We start from the raw sequence: 17,381 nt of genomic DNA on the forward strand, positions 1-17,381 counted from the left end.
CCCCTCATTCCATTCCTTCTGCATTCAGGCCCCTGGCACTTTACAGAAGGCATCCTACCACAGCTACCTAACCCAGTCCACCTGCCTCACGTCCCACTTCCCCATTGGTTCTACACACTGCCACCAAACTGTTACCTTAAAACAGCATATTCCTCCAAAAGTCACAGTTTCAGGGAGGAAAAAAAAAAAGAGCCTCCTTAGCTTCAGTTCCTTAGGTTCCCCCTTAACCTGGTTTGGGTACTTCCTAACTTCCCTAGGTGAGCATCGCTTTGCTTGATGTATCCTGAGCTCCTCTAACACACTCAGAGAGCCACAGAATTCTAACCCAACAGTCATCCCACAACTTCCCTGACCACCCAGCCCCTAGTTCCCTGGACTGTAGACCCTCTCCAAGAGTGACAGTATCCATATCCATGATTTGACCTTCCCTCACATGTCGATGACTCCCTACCTTCTCTTCAGCCCCAAACTCTCCTTCACTCCAGCTGCAGCTGGATATTTCTACCCAAATGTCCTGCGGCCTCCTCAAACTCAATATGGTCCCAACTGAACTCTTAGCTCTTTATGCATAAGCTTACACTGGCCCTCACCCTCTTCATACTCAACTTCCGGCTTGCTCCCACCCCCAAGTTGGTCCCCATGTCCGGTTGATGGCATTCCTTGAGTCTCTCAGATCCACCTCCTCTGACCTTGTCCTACTGTTCACAGCCTTTCATCCTGACAGCCTTTTACCTGAATATTGTGATAGCAACCTGATTGGATCCAGCCTCCTCCTCCCAATCCATACCATCAGGGTGATTTCTAAAACGGTAGACTCATGTCCCTTCAATATTGGCTACTGACTTATCTCCTGCACTCCCCTTCCCTTCTGATTTATCCTCCGGTCTTACCGAGCCACTGCACCTCCCCAGTGTGTCTTGCCTCTAGCTGTTCCTTGCCCATAATGCTCTCCTCACCCCAACTGCCAGAAAAATTCCTCTTGATTCTTCAACACCCAGCCCACGTGCAATTGCACCCCCTCCATGAAGTCCTTCCTCCCTTCCTCCAGCAAAGTTAATGCCACCTTCTTAGTGTTCCTTGAATGCCTCAGTATCTTTCTGTATTGCATATGAGATGCTATATTAAGTTACTTGAGCTAAGTTATGGGCACCTACCAGGGACTATTTATCCATGTTTTTATACCCAGCTATAAGCACAGCAGCTTATACATGATAGGTGCTCAGTTCATACTTATTGAATTCAGCTGAGGTGCTTCCCTGCATGGGTGTATCTGATTCTTGTCACATGTTATCTTATGTGTAAGTGTCTCGTTGTTATGGATAGGTTCTAAGGTCATAAAAAACACTTGTACTTCTGGTGTCTTTTCTATGTCTTGCAAAAAATGAACACTCAGTAATTATTTATTAATCAGTTCTCATAAGGAATTTTTGTTTCCCTTTAAACTCATTTCCTGTCAGGTCTGAATTCCTCAGTTTTAAGAGTCCTCCATAAATTTACACCACCCTAAATTATATACTGCCCCATATTCTTTACCTGTTGGACAATAAGCTCCTGAGAATAGGCCTGTGTCTGTCTATCTTCTGAATCTTTAGGTAGTTAAAGGGCCTAGAGGTTCAGTGATTATCTCCAAAATTAATTAATTAAAAATGGTAGGCATCTGGGGGGCTGGGGTTGTGGCTCAGTGGTAGAGCGGTCACCTAACATGTGTGACACACTGGGTTTGATCCTCAGCACCACATAAGAAAATAAACAAAATAAAGGTATTGTGTTCATCTGCAACTAAAAAAAAAAAATTTAAAAAATGGTAGGCATCTGTTAACTTGGTCAACTAAAGAAGATATGGATGAGCTGCTAAACAAGTATTTGCAGGAAACTAGTAAGTCATACAGGCTTTAGGAAAACTGAAGGAAAAAAAAAGTCTACTGAGCAGCTGTACAAACATCTCTAATCTTATACTTAACACAGATGCCGAGATGAATCCATGACTGCCACCTTGGGATTAAAAAACAAAATCTCAAAGGTGACTATGAATCTCTAGAAACCCCTACAGTAGTCTTGATTCAAATTAAGACATGGTTTTAAGAACTTTATCCAAACTTCCCACAAAAGTTTGTGTAGCACTAATCTTAAAGAAAAGGGGATAAAATGGAGAATCTCACATGGGTGTAGAGTAGACATAGAAAGTGTTAGGAGAAAAACTGGGGACAAGGCAGTAGAACTATGAAGGATGAACAGAAAAGGCAAGGAGAGGGGAGAAGAGGCAGAGCCCAAGGTTAAAAAAAAAAAAAAAAAAAAAAAGAATCAAGATGTCTGTTGAGCAGATTGTACCAACATCTCCAATCTTATTAAATTTAGATGCCAAGAGAGTCCATGACTGCCACCTTGGGATTAAAAAAGAAAAAAACCAACTCAATAAAAGGTTGCCATGAGGGGCTGGGGTTGTGGCTCAGTGGTAGAGTGCTGGCCTAGCACATGTGAGGCCCTGGGTTTTATCCTCATCACCACATAAAAATAAATAAAATAAAGGTATTGTGTCCAACTACAACTAAAAAATAAATATTAAGAAAAAAAAAAAAAGGTTGCCATGATCTATCTGAGCAACTCAGAACCGGAGAAAACCAAGAACCACCTCCTGGAGTGACACCCCCCACTGCACAGAGCTTCTTCCTGCAAGAACATCCTCGGCCCATAGGAATGACCAATGGAGAGAGCTCAGGCTCCCCTGGGGAGGGGAAAAACAAACTTTTTCCTTTTAATAGCAATGGCAAAATAGATAGTAAAATGAGAAGCCACACCTAGATCCATAGGCTAGGGAAGGGAGGTCCCTACCCAGGGACAGGCTGCCCTTTTCTCTGACTGCTGCTCACCACCCACATCTATGCTGCTCCAAATTCTCACTTTCTGATTTTGGCTCACAGCTGTTTCACCAGCCAGTAACCAAGGAAGGGAGTTTTAGCATTTTGGACCTCACTAGGCTGTCTCCACTCCATCATTGCTAATCCTGGGCCACTGCTTATAAAACATCCTGGGGCATGCATATTCAGACCTTAATGGTGAATGCATGCCCAGTGCCCGCACATATCTGAGTTCAGCATCTTACACAGCACAAGTGATGTTAACACAGGTCTTGGCATACATGAGGGGAAATGAAATGTGCCAGCCTCAGGTTCTAAGTTAACTTCACCTTGTTAAGATATGATGTGGGAGAAACTGCACAGAAAGCAGACAGTAGGAAGAGGGAGAGATGATACAAAAGACAGAATCACAAGTTCCAGCTGGCACCTCTCCGGCTACCATGGTGCCTGGCCAGGGACCAGGAAGGCTTCACGTCCTGGCTCGTCCCCCATCTCAGTTTCAGTAGCCTGTGCCAACAGACACATCAGCCTTGCTTTTCAGCAATTCTCAACTGTGACCTTGGCAGCTGAGCTCTAAGGTCATCACTCCTTGGTACCTAGTTGGCTTTTAAGTTTTCCAGTCTCTGGTTAGTCCCATGTTTGAGGGGCTTTGGCTGACAGTCCTATCTACATTAAGAATCTTCTTTACAAACTCAAATCCAAGAGTCATCTCGACTGCACTCTGTACAGCTCCCAGCAGATGCGCCAGATATTTCTGATGCAAGCAGTGGTTGGGGGAGCAACAGAATGAGGCTGATTTTTTTTTACGCACACTGTGTTGTGGATCCCAGTTTCACATCTGTATTTGGGCCTCCATGGAGCATGTGGTTCCATAAGTTTCCTGGAGAGAACTGTTACCACATGCCACAGTCAAGCCCAGGGTCCTCCACCCTTCTTCCTGCCATGTTCGTAGCTAGAAATGACCAACCTTGTAGGGTATCAAGTTATTACATTTGTAGGGTACCAGGTTATGACAATACACCTTTCTTCTAAAACTAACTCTTGGGAAAAGTTTATAGGAGGTTCCCACAGGTTACCAAATGCCACGTGCTCACAGACTACACCCAGCATACCCCAGAGGAAAGGAGCCAGTGTCTGTGATGGATAGAAAGTGCTAAGGTTGCAAGGAAGCCATGGGAGAACAGACCTCAGGCCGAGGCCCAGTGAGATGCAGGATGCCAAGCTCTGCCCTACTGGTTCTGAAGGGTGAGCTAAAGGCAGCAGGGTGAGTTTCTGGGGTACCCCAGTGAGCAGTGTGTCGGGGAGGGCTTCTCTTAGGACCCAGGACTTACATTGACTTCAAGCCTGCCCTAATTATAAAGGGCCCAAGCTCATCAAGTCAAAGTAAAACCTCGTGAATATCCTGTTGGATCTCAGGTAATCACAGGGGGAGCAGGCTCAGATTTCAGCTTTGGATGCCACATGACTGGGTCCTGCCCCGTCTCTGCCTCTCTCCCTTGGCCACCCACAGCCATGCCAGGTGCAGTGCCTCAGTGAATTTCAAAGAGGGATTTGGGTCCAGAGGCTCCACTACTACCCTCCTTCCCCGCAAGCAGCAGGTGACTCCTTTAGTTCTATCTGGTTTCCAACACTACCTCACCTTCCCTGGGATCTGGAGGCCTGCCCTCAGCCTGGGCCCAGCTTCCACTCTCCCACCCTTTGCTTCCATCCTTCAGGAAGCCCTGATCCCATTTCTGAACTTCCTGGCACTAACTCAAGGTTTGCGGCCCCACCCTCACAGTTCGTGCCTGAGGAGTGTTTGCTCCCAGCTGCCACTGCACGGGTCCTCCACGGCAGCCTGTCTTTCACACTCTCTCCTCCATGCTTTGGGCCATGCCAGTGACTACTGACCCTTGAAACTGCATTGTTTCCATTAATGTGCATGCACCCTTGAGATCCCTCTCTCCCTCCTCTCCCTAGTCCAGCTATACCACCCTCATCCCCACTGAGGGGAGCCACCTCCAAGTTCACAGCATGCAAGTCCAAAACCCCAGGGTGGGCTCAGCTGACTTCCTCAGACAGGGCTGGCATGATGGCTCAGGCTAAGAGAACAAGACACTGAAATCGGTGGCCTCGCCCAGGACTTAGACCCCTCCCAACCTCATAGCTGCAAACTTAAAGGCAAGGGAAAGAGTCGGTTGGAGGGTCCACCTGGGCTCCTTCCCAAGCCCCTTCCCTGAGCTACCATGGGAGCCACTGCTCTGAGCCTTTAGGCAGCAGGCTTTCCCACCAGGCAGTCTCACTTGGTTAGAGAAGGCCGGGTTTGGGAGCACTCCTTCCAGTCTACCAGTGAGGCAGGGACCCTCATGTCATGGCAGTACAAGTATTTCCAGCTCTTATAAGCTTGAGTTAGGAGGAAAGCTGTGGGAAGCCAGGCGGGGCTTTCAAGCTGCCCTGCAGACTCCCATAGATTGCTACAACAAGGGACAACATTTGGCTTTCTCCAGGTGGGACAGGAGAGAACATTTTACCTCAGGGCACACATTCTCTCCTACCTACTAGCTGGGGGATGCTGGACAAGAGGAGTCACCACTGTCCACTCACCTCAGCTAGGCAGTGGGGTCTACACCATGGCTGCTAGGGACGCATGCAGGGAAGAGCTCCACACCCGCAGCTGCTGCTACCAAGGACAACCCTGTTGACAACAGGGCACAGCAGGAGTTCCTGCTCACCTCCCACACATCCCCATTCCCATTGGGAGCCACAGAGCTCTAGGATAGTACATCCCCTAGGTAGTGGGAGCTAGCTCACCAAGCACCACCACCATCAGCTCATCCTCACAGTATCCATTTCACTTAAGAGAAAAATCATGTAAGGTCCCACTCCTAGGAAACTGGGATGCCAGGAATTGAATCCATGGGGATCCAGGATTGGTGACCCCCAAACTGGTACTCTTAACCTCATCCACTAAACTGTGTCCATGTTCAAGGGGAAGCAGAAACAGTTTGTCAGCAGCTAGCAGCTGGACCAGACAGCTGCTGGATGTTTTCTTTGAAGGAAAAGGCTGCCTTCTCCCAGGTTAACTGCAACCAGGAAGGACGTCTGCACCCCGCTGTGCACTCCTCTTTCCAACACTTCCAAGAATCAACCTCCTGCTCAGGATGGACCTTGTTTTTCTTATTAGAGACCAACGTGAGCACAGAGCTTCACACTCACAAATGCGATGATGGTATCCATGAACATGAACTTTCTTGTTAACAGGGAAAAATGGCTACTAAGTGTCCCCAGGCCCAAATGCTCCTGAAGTGTAAATGTGTCCCCTCAATTTTCCATGGGAAATCATTCCTTACATCTACCTTGACGGCCAGTGTGCTTGTTCCACCTACTGGCCACTTTAAGACCACTAAAAGCAAGAACCCAATCAAGCATCCCTCTGTTGTCAACATACCAAACCTTCTCTTGTAGGTGAACCTCAGTCTGAGGATGGAAAAGTACCTTCCCTTCCCATTTACACCATTTCTGGAGAATCTTCTGAAGGGTGGAAGGAAGTGGCTTTGCCTGCTCTTCTTCCATTTGCCAAGCAGTGAGTCTGGGTGTGGTCAGGACCACAGGAAGCGCTCTTACCTGTGCAGTGAAGAAGGCTGGGGTGAGGGATCCCGAGGGCAGGGCTGGGCTGTTGAGAGCAATGGAGCCAAGGTCGGTGCCGGAGAGCACGAGCGGGGGCGCAGAGATTTCCAAGCCTTTGGGCTTTTTGCCCTTTGGGGGAAGAGATGGAGACTTGGTCTTGGAGCCTGACGACAGGTTCAAGGGCTCCAGGGAATCCGAGTCATGGCAGGCAGCCTCCAGGAAGAGGCTTCTGTGTTCAGAAGGGAGCGGTGAGTTGGGGGACAGGGATGGGGACCGAGAAGAGGAGGGTGAGGCCGAGGAGATGCTGGCGGCATTTGGCAACATTAAAGAGGAGATCTTGGCTGAAACGGAGGAGGCCAGGAAGGCGGACGCTGCAGCAGCCTCAGGTGTGGAAGGCAGGGACACCACCGGCCTGGTGATGTGCTTCTCGGTTTTATTGGTCACAAACCTGATCACAGTCCTGACTTCTTCCACAGGGGGACTGTCCTCAGGTGGCTCCTCCAGCTTCTCTGTCTTGATGGCCTTGAAGGCCTCCGGAGGATTCTGCAGGGAATTAATGGTAAAGGACGAGTACAGGCCTGAGTGGATGTATTCATTGCGGCTCGTGCTTTTGAGGGCGGACAAGCCGTGTTTGTGGGCCTCGCGGCCCTCGGGAGGCACCTTGCAGTCACTGTCCTGCAACAAAAGGCTCTCCCTGCTGATCTCCACCGCGTGAGGATCCATTTTGAGGATCTCTGGGAAAGAGACGAACTTGTACACAAACTTCTGCCCAATCACCTTCTTGATGATATTCTGCAAATACAAGAGTAGACATTGAAAACGTGAGTGCACCCGAGACACCACATAAGGGGCACACTGTCATGGCCAATGTTTCCAGAAGATGCCCCAAATATCCCTGATGAGCACATGCTGGCTAAAGAGGAGGGGGAGGAAGGAGAAGTCAGAGGCCAAAGGACTGCCAACCTCAGCAAACTGCCATTTGTTGTCTCCTGGTCTGGAAAGTGAGGATGATTATTCCCAATGATACAGTAACTGTTGCTATTTAGTAGGTAATTACTATGTGGCTGGGATTGTTCATACCTGATCTCATGCAGTATGAAAAGCAATCCTAGGAGGAAGACATTAGTATTCCCATTTTAAAAGTTAGGAGGGCCGGGGATGTGCCTCAGTGGTAGAATGCTTGACTAGCATATGTGAGGCCCTGGGTGCCATCCCAGCACTGAGAAAAATAAATGAATGAAAAAACAGGAGATAAGCTTAACCCACTTAAATAACTGCACAGCCACCCAGCAGATGGTGGTAAGGCAGCCTTTGCAGAACCACGATGTGGTACTGTCTTACCAGAAGTCAAGAGAAGAGGGTGAGACAGTAATGGGGAAGCACCCTGCAAACTGCAAAGCAGTAAGGAAAGACATCACCAAATGCTGCCATGCTTTCTCAAGTCACAGAGCCATTGTTGCCACTGGAGGAAAAACCAATCACCTACTTAGACATCTGTGACATTCATATAGTGTTCTAAGTTCCTTGTATCTGCTTCAGGCTCTTCAGTGTATGAACCCTCAAACATTAAAATGTAAACAAAAAAACAATAATTGCTGCAAAAGTTGAGAGCTAGTAAAGGCTGTACTGTGTTGGAGACTTACAAAATTGATAGATAAATTCCCTGCAGAACCTTCCAGATTTCACATTTATCTACCAAAGGCTTGCTGTGTACCCCACTCTGTGTTTGACTACTGGGATCCCAATGCTCAGGGGAGACAAAGATGGCACCCCTCTAGCACCAAGAGCTAGCATTATTCTATGGGGAAAGGACGCTGAATGTTTCTTTGGAAACTGTTCCTCCTGCAACTTGAGTACTAGTTTCAGGAAAAATAAAATCATCTGGAGAAAAAGAGCTGTAAAAACAGCTCCTACTGAGTGCCTTGCTGCTCTGGTCATCCTGTGCGTAGGCCACCCCTCAGGGTCCCCAGGCCCACCTTCTTGGAAAGCAAGAGGTATCATGCTTCCACCTCCAAGTCATCACAAGCTTGGAGATAGGGAGTCATCTGCCCCAAACCACCAAGATCTACTGGTTCTGAAGCCCGAGCCTTTTCACATTTCCATACAAATGTGGAGGGAGAACATCAAAGAACCCCCTAGGAGAGATGAGACTGAATGAAGTTTGTTTCTTTTGCAAGCATGGTTGGGTTCTAGATACAGGCATGTTGGGGTTTTGCCTGTTCTCTTGCTACATATGGCATCCGATCTGCCTTTTGCTCCCTTAAGTGAAACAGGAAAAGGTGCATTTATCATGCCAATGAGATAACAGGACAGGAAATCCCACTCACTTGAGTCTGGGGAGGCCTTGCTCAACACCGACACTCAGGGGGTTTGTCCTTGCCAAGGGACATATTAGACTGGATTCCAAGCTGCACGGTCCCAGCCTCCTGGGCCCTGCCCTGCTACCTACACCACGCCATCCCACCGCTCCAGGTGACCTCATTCCCACACTCACACTGGCACACCTTCAGAGAACTGGGGAACTGAAAAGTTCCACCTGGGCCTGGCTGGCAGCTCTGCAGGGGACAGCAGCAGCTGGGGAGAGAATATGCCAGGGGACACCAGTTCCCAGCGGGAAGAGATTAAGGGCGTCACAGACCCCACCTGACCCAGTATTGGTTCCTATTATAAAGTAAGCGTGCGGGCCTGGAGTGCTTCCTCTGAAAGAATTCTGGGGTATTTTTTTGGTTTACTCATAATATTTTCCTCTCTAGGGAAACACTCTATTTTTTCCTCAGCCAGTTTGAACCCTCATCTAAATTGAGGTTTTTGAGCCTAAATAATTATACAGAAGAAAGCAAAAGAGAAACCATACGTTCTAAGTTTTTTCTTTTGGCAAATATAATGTTCAAAAAAAAAAAAACCCACTTTCGTTTTCTTACGGGCTCAGAACATAAGGTCTGAGGAAGGATTATATTCACGAGCAAACCAAGAGATAATTAAGGGCTGCGATAAGATTGATTTTAAAAAGTCTCTCCTTGTCAAAAAAATGGTAGGCAGCAGGTGAGCGTGGTGGTGCACACCTGTCATCCCAGTGACAGAGGCTGGGTCAGAAGGATTGCAAGTTTGAGACCAGCCTCAGCAACTCAGCAAGAATCTTGACAACTTAGTGAGACCCTATCTCAAAATAAAAAAATAAAAGGGCTGGGGATGTAGCTCAGTGGTAAAGCAACCCTAGGTTCAATCCCCAGTATGGACCCAAAAAAGTTAGAAATCCAAGTAAAAAGGACCTGGCAAACATCCCATGTGACTTTCGACTGACTAATGGATAAATAAATGTGGTATATCTGACAATGGAATATTATCCAACCAAAAAAAAAATATATCAATGCATGCTACAGGAATGAGAATTCATTATACTAAGTAATTATAAAGGCCCATATTAAAATTCTGTTTAAATTAAATGCCCAGAATAGCAAAATCCACACAGTCACAAAGTAGATCATGGTTACCTAGGACCCAGGGGAATGAAGCAATGGAGGATTGTGGCTTAAAGGGGGGTTCCTGTTTGGGAGGATGAAGATGTTCTAAAACTGATTTTGGTAATGGATGTGCAATTCTGGATAGAGTCAAAGCCACTGAACTGTATACTTTACATGAGTGAATTTTATGGCATGTGAATTATATCTCAATAAAGTTGTTTTAAAAAACACACACACACAAAAGAATTTTGCATGTTTAAATGGAAGACAGTCGGCACCTTCTCCAGCTAGATGGTGACTGCTGCCACCTGCTCACCCCGACTCTGCAGATAAGGAAAGGAGACATGGGGAAGGGGCTATATCAGTAGCTGCTGCTCTGCGGTGAGGGCAGGTCACCTGGGCAGGTTTCAAGAGCAAGTTCATGTGGCGATGGGCATGGAGCCGATGTAATAAACTGGCCAAAAGGAGGAAGTGTGGCCTTTGGAAACAACCAGGTTGGGTCTTGCTTCCTGGACACCAAAGGAAGAGGTGGATTCGATCTGGCTCCCAAAACCTTTGCAGGGGCTGATGGCTGAGAGTGGACCAGGGCAGGACGACAGAAGGGTCAGACAGACCACACAGGTCAGGGGTGTGCAGCCCAGCATGGCTGGGAGCCCAATGCAGCCCCAGGGATGCCTGCTCCCACGACAGCAGCTGGTAGGGAAGTCCTCCCACATCAGTGAGGATGCCTGCGGCTGGAGAATGAGAAAGAAGGTGGGTGGAGGGGGTGCATCCTGGCAGCCAAAACGATAGCTTCCATGTTTTTTAGGGGGTGGTCGGGTGGTGGGGAGTACTGGGGATTGAATTCAGGGGCACTCCACCACTGAGCCTCACCCCCAGCCCCATTTTGTATTTTATTTAGAGACAGGGTCTCACTGAATTGCTTAGCACCTCACTGTTGCTGAGGCTGGCTTTGAACTTGAGATCCTCCTGCCTCAGCCTCCTGAGCTGCTGGGATTACAGGCATGCACCACCACACCCGGCTGATAGGTTCTTTTTACTTATCTTCCTGAGTAGACCCTGGGATGTAGGGAGGGTGGGACATGTATGTTTGAAGGCCTCTGAGGTCTCCAAAGGAAAATTTCTTTCCAAGACTGTCTGCTGATAAAGCTCACAGCATAAGCAATAATAACAGCTAGCACTTGCTAAACACAGATTATCTGCCAGGGTCTGCTTGAAAAACCTGATGCCCATCATCTCATTTAATCCTCCGGGAGACTGGAACCTCATTATGCCCATTTGAAGGATGAACACACCAAGGCTCCAGAAGTGTAAATTATGCGTGGTTACAAGCAAGCACGTGAGGAAGACAGAGGGCACCCAGGCATTCTGACTCCTGAGAGTTTGGCCATGACGGAGGGTGATGCAAGTTAGCCCAGGACACCACTGCGCCTGGGTAGGGTTCGTATTCTGTTAAGTGATGAAGACATTTAGAAAAAGTCTGCTTTTCACCCCTTCGATCCCAGCCTCACAAGTGTTTGTTGCTTCTAGTTGCCTAGCAACCTGACAAATCTGGTGTGTGTCCAGCTGGGCCAAGGGATTCTCAGCATGGTCTGAGAGAGAGGGCCGCACATCTGCCTCCTTTATGTGCATGGGACCAGCCTCTCTCCCGTAATCTCCCATGAAGTGTGTACTGGCTACCAGGGCCACCCCCATCCCCCATCCCCCCACTCCCCACCCCCCCATTCCCTCACCCTGCACTGCGGGTCAGCCAAAGGCAGCCAGGGCAGGGTCAACTCAGAGAAAGGCAAAGCAACAGCCTCCTACAACAGACCCCGAGGGAAATAAGAGCAGACAGGAGTGACTGACACCATCACCGCAGCCACAGTGTCATCAGGCAAAGCAGGAGCCCAGGCTGCAGGCAGTGCAAAGGGGGGGGGGGGCATGGGAAGCCCAGGGAACCCTCCCCAGCTCACTTTCCATGACAGGATCTCTGTCATCTCACCCAACCTGGGCACAAGACAGAGTTGGCAGATCCTATTTTGTTTATTTGTGTTCTGCCTGCTGCCCTGACAGGTTACAGGCTTACCTGCAGGAACAGGTGTGTCCATGGGTGTGCTTAAATATGGGCACACAAACCCACAAGCATACTCTGCCATGTAAATAATCCCAAATAGAGTGATCCCATACCTAGGTATGGGGGGGACTTGTTCAGATGCTCAAAATTCCTAAGGAACTTTAAAAAATATTTTCATTATATTTTATATAATAATTTTAATATTATATTTACATAAATGTTTTAATATTATACTTTATGTAATACAAAATGGCATAGTATTTGCATGTCACCTATGCACACACTCCATATATTATAAGTCATCTCTAGATTAGTGACAATCCCTAATACAACGTAAATGCCACATAAAGAGTTGTTATACTGTATCGTTTAGGGAATAATAACAAGGAATAAAATTCTGTTTATGTACATAGATGCAATTTTTTCCTCAAATATTTTCCACAATTGTAGTGGATAGATAAGGAATATTTCTATTAAGTTTTATAATTAAGAAAAAACAATTATATTCAGAAGTCAGTAATGAAGAGACGCTTTTAGAATTGAACTTACCTCCTTAGTTATAATGTTGTTAGGCTAATATTAAAATAGGTTAACTAAAATGTTTATTAGATACAGGGCTCTTTAACTATCTGTAGGGAGAGCTGAAAGAAGTTCGAAGTCAGAGACTTCAAACCCCCAAAGACACAACTTTCTAAGGCTCACTCAAAGTTTTGTGAGTATGTGTCCCACCTCCATATGCTTTTTTACTGGCATTTTAAAGCTGAACACTCCCGGGCACTGAGGCCATATGCACACCTACAACCTCATACCTCCCTTGAGAGCTTGATAAACTGTAATTTCATCCATCCACCAACTCAGCAAATACCTGCTGGATGTGCCTGTCCATCTGTGCTGGTGTGGCACCCTGATTCTGATCTAAGGTCATGCATCTGTCTGTCTGGTGCTCTGACTTGTTACCGAGGCTCCCATTTCTTCCCCAGGGAGATTCAGACAGCGATGGGTTTTCCCTGATATGCTCTGACTGCTATGCTGGTTCAGAGAGCTCCCAGCTCTGCAGACCTCCTGCCCTCTGGCTTTGCAGGTTTGCCACCTTGCTCTCAAAAGTGAAAAAAGCCAGAAGCTCACTCTGCAAATAGGAAAAATTACTTAGAGAACCCTTCCTAATGCAGCCTGGACCTTTTACTCCACACTGATAGCAGACCTGGGTAACCGCGACAGTGAAAGAGATCTTTCCAATAAACACCCACCAACCACATCACAAGGGCCGCTGCTAGGATTTAGTTCAAACACTACTCCTGTCTCATACTAGCCATGGGCCTCAGTTTCCTTATCTATAAAATGGGAACAAATCTATCTACCTAAAGCTGTATCAGAATGCCCAATACATTCATGAATCATAAGTTCATAACGTATGTTTGGCTATTACTGTTACTGTCATTATTTTGACTCTTCCATTTAAGCAAAAACAAAAACACCTCTGTCAGCCCTGATGACAATTTAATAGTCCATATGAACCCTCTTAGAAGGCTGTGAATATTCCACTTGCTTTATCCACAGTTCTGGGTAACATGATCCATGGCACAGCAGGCAGAATTACTTGTGGTTCACATCCCTCAACCAAGCTGGGGAAACATGATGCTTTATTTATTGGGTTCAGACAAGAAATAGACGCAAGGCTTACAGGACATCATGCCTAACATGGCCAGCGCTTGATATTCACCAGGAAGGAAACCTCAGACAACCCAATGAATTCCAGGATGGGCAGGGGGAGGGTAGCCCACAGGGAGCAACCCCTGAATCCAGGTGAGCCACATAGATGCCAATCGCATCCTACAGCACAGATGTAACATCAGGCCCTGGAAGGTGGCACAGACACTAACCAGTCAGCCAGCTGATCACACTGTTGTCCACTGCCTCTGAGAGCAGGAAACATGCTCCCTGGCAGGGAGGAGGAGCCTGGCTTCATGGTATCAGCTGTGGCCGGGGATTTTGCTAGAGCTCCTGGTGGAGGCCAATGGAGACCCCCTAGCCCTAAGCACCTGCCATTAAGGTCCCTGGCACAGGGAACCAGGAGTTTGAGTGTCCATCTCTATCATGGTAGGTCCCCTGTGGAGAAGGAGCCTGTGGGTGGGGAGGACAGAAGGAAGCAGGGAGCACTCCTGAGGGCCCCCCTCTTGCTGGGCACACACAGCCATCTTGCAAGATGCACCCTCCTGCCCTGTTTTAAAGATGAAGTGGTCAAGGGTCACCACTTTTGCGTGGCCAGTGAGGTTACATCCATTTTCTACCACATAGGGTGGGTTAGATATGGGGAGAGCCATATAACGGAGCACCACATGCTGTTTCAGAGGACCGTTCAGTGTTCACGTTTCCTCGTATCTTTAAATGTATATACATTAGGTGAAAGATGATAGTATGTATGTATGGGGGCACCCTGTTATTTTAATGAAATTATTTTCTTTATAGATCCATATGTTTAAATGAGAAGAGAAAGAAAAACTAATCTTGAAAGATGTATAAAATGTTTAACAGTGACTTTAATGTTTCTTTTTGCTCACTTGCATTTTCACATTAAAAAAAACTAATATGCATGTATTCTGTATTACTTGTCAATCTAAGACCCTGCCCGGGATCCTACAGCTTGTACTTGGTGGGGCTGAAGTCTGAACCCAGCTGTTCCAGAGCAAAGCCCCGAGCCACTGCTGTTCCACCAGCAAACCCTCTTTGAGAAGGCAGCTGCACGGGGCCCAGAGGCTGCAGCTGAAGATAATGTGCCCTGTGTTCAGAGAACAACAACGCAGGCCAAGAGAGCCTGGGAGCCAGCTCTGAGCTAAGGAGGCTTGGCCCTGCCTTAAGAGTGGCCTCTTCCAGCTGCTCATGAGGAAGAGCCCGACGCTTGTCAGGCTGTTCTCCACACCCAAACAGAACTGCCACAGTGGGACAGAGGAGGGGCCTGCTTTGAGGGGACATGCTGGCATGAGACACCAGGACCCAGCAGGTTTGCAAACCTTCAGATTGCTCCAGAGGACAACCTCTAAGCAGCACAATATCCAATGGCAGACGGTGACAGCAAAAGACAGGAAGCTCCTGTCCACCATGCAGAGTGTGGCTGTGGCCCCCACGGCCCAGCACCTCAGAGCACCCACCCGCCCAAGCAGAGCAGCAGCTCACACAAAGTCAAGGCCAGGAGCCCTGATGGACCAGAGGTTACTTGGAACCAATGCTGGCATAAGCAGACCAGGGTTCAAATCTTTGCCTCTCTACTTACTATGAGCTGGGGAAAGTTGAACTTCTGTAAGCCTCAGTTTATACAGACTTAAAATGGGAATAAAAATACCTCATAGGGTAGTTTTGTTCTAAAAAATTATGTGTGCCAGTGCCCTGCTCATACGGGTCCTTAAAACATGACCCTTCCCAGAGGAACCTGCTAGCGACGATCTAAGTGTACAGAATGCTCATTATGCCACACTATCTTGTTGTATTCTGCCTTCAAGCAACCAGGATTCCTTAGATAGTACCTCACTTCACAGCTGACAGCAGCTTACACATGGTTTCACGTGAGCCTCCATTTTTACACCTGAGGGACCGTAAGCTCGGAGGTGGGTCCCCACCATTACCAAGCAGAAGAGGCAGAACTCCAGGCCATGGGCTTCCCAACTGGGACCCCTTCTTCTGCTCCTCGTCTGGTTTCCCACTCAGAACACAGTCTGACTCACACTTTCCTAGCACAAAACCCAAATCACCCTCTCCAAAGTTAGAACAAGCGATGCCTGACGGCTCACACTGGTTCCTTCTCCTTAACACCTAAACACTCTTCCAACAAGGAGAAGAAACCTTCCTATGGGAGACTCCATATTAGGCTCTGCTTCCTCTCCATCTATGCCATCTGAACTGGAGGGGACACGGAGCGGTCAGCTGGCCATATAGGGCTTGGTTATAAATTTGTTTGGGGCAGGGTCCCTTTCCACCTGTCCCAGATGGAGGATCTTATGACAGACGCCTTCTCTCCATCCACCTGAGCTCTTTCTAACCAGGACAGTCTACCCCCTCTCCCTTCCCAAAGTGAGCTGAATGATGTCCCCACAAACTCATGTCCACCAGAATCTTAGAATGTGACCTTATTGACAAATACAGTCTTTGTGGACACATTGATTAAGGGTCAAGTTGGAAGCCCGTGGATTTAGGGTAGGCAGTCAATTCAATGACGAATGTCCTTATAAAAAGAGAGCAGGAAGGAGACCACGGAAAGACGGAGGCAGAGACTGGAGCTGCTGCAATGAGCAAGGAACATCCTACTGTGGGAGCCGCCAGGGCTGGAAGGGGCCAGAGAACATTCTGGATCCTGCAGAGGGAACTGTGCCCTGCAACTCCCTGACTTCACACTTCTGACCCCCAGAGGCATGAGAGAATAATGTCTGATGTTTCAAGCCACAAAGTCAGTGGTCATCTGTATGGCAGCCCTAGGGGACTATTACACACCCTCTGTAAAGTCACCTCTGCACAGTGGGACAGGGGAGGCTGAGCCACAGGTCCCTGAAGTGTCTCTCCTGCCCTTCCCTTTCCCCTGTGATGCTCTGACACTGTGGTCCTAAGCCCCGGGCCGCCCTTTGTCTAAAGCTCAAGTGTGGAATGCGCACCCTCACACCTGTCCACACACACTCCGCTTCTACAGTGCTGCCAACCGAGGGCTCTAACTGCATCTCTGAATTGGCCAACTCGCCAGCTCCCAGGGGAGGATTTTTGGTAGTTTGGGTTAAGATTTCTTTCTTTTTTGGCACTGGTAAGCTGCAGTGTGAACTGTCACACCAAATTCAGCTGGCCTGGGGCTGGGGTGGGAGGGCTCCTCAGCCTTGCTGCCTGAACAACGGTGGTCCCCAAGGTGCTGCAAACGAGAAGAGCCATCTTGCTGGTGTGGCAGGACACCAGACCTGGGAGGCTCAGACTGGACACTGGACTACCTTCCACTGTGGCAGCACTGACCTTCTCCAGTACTGGCAGCCCCGGTGGGGGCCTCAGGGGACACAGGTGGCCTGGGAGCATGTTCTCATCCTGGCTCTGCCACCTGTTTACTTAAGAATCGCCTCCCAGGCTGGAGACGGTGCTCAGGGTAAAGCCAGCACCACACACAAAAAGTAAAGAGTAAAAATGAAATGAAATAAAAATGGTCTCCCCTCTAGGGTCCTGGGGTGGTTTCTTGTGTCCTTTCCTGCTCTGATATTTGAGATGACAGATTCCTCTGTGACAGAAGGACACATGTCTGCTTGCTCCTCACCCATTCTACCTGTATCTGGCCCAGTGAGGTAGACAGGGTGACAGCAGGAGAGGGGAGGGACACAGAGCAGGCAGGTGGTCACTGAGTACAGGCAACCTGCAGAGGAGCAGGCAGGAAAGACAGAGGGATGA

At 48.2% G+C, this 17,381-nt stretch overlaps 1 protein-coding gene across 1 annotated transcript in view; it reads right to left on the reverse strand.

The window, feature by feature from the left end:
* Positions 1-17,381, reverse strand: part of Elk3 (ETS transcription factor ELK3) — a 64,379-nt gene that overhangs the window by 11,125 nt on the left and 35,873 nt on the right. The window contains exon 3 of the mRNA XM_046419282.2: positions 6,459-7,253. Within this exon, the coding sequence (XP_046275238.1) occupies positions 6,459-7,253 (795 nt within the window). The remainder of the gene's footprint in view (positions 1-6,458; positions 7,254-17,381) is intronic.

The sequence above is a fragment of the Marmota monax genome, unplaced genomic scaffold (assembly GCF_021218885.2).
Source record: "Marmota monax isolate L192 unplaced genomic scaffold, Marmota_monax_Labrador192_F-V1.1 WCK01_AAM20220418_F8-fsc00036, whole genome shotgun sequence".
NCBI lineage: Eukaryota > Metazoa > Chordata > Mammalia > Rodentia > Sciuridae > Marmota > Marmota monax.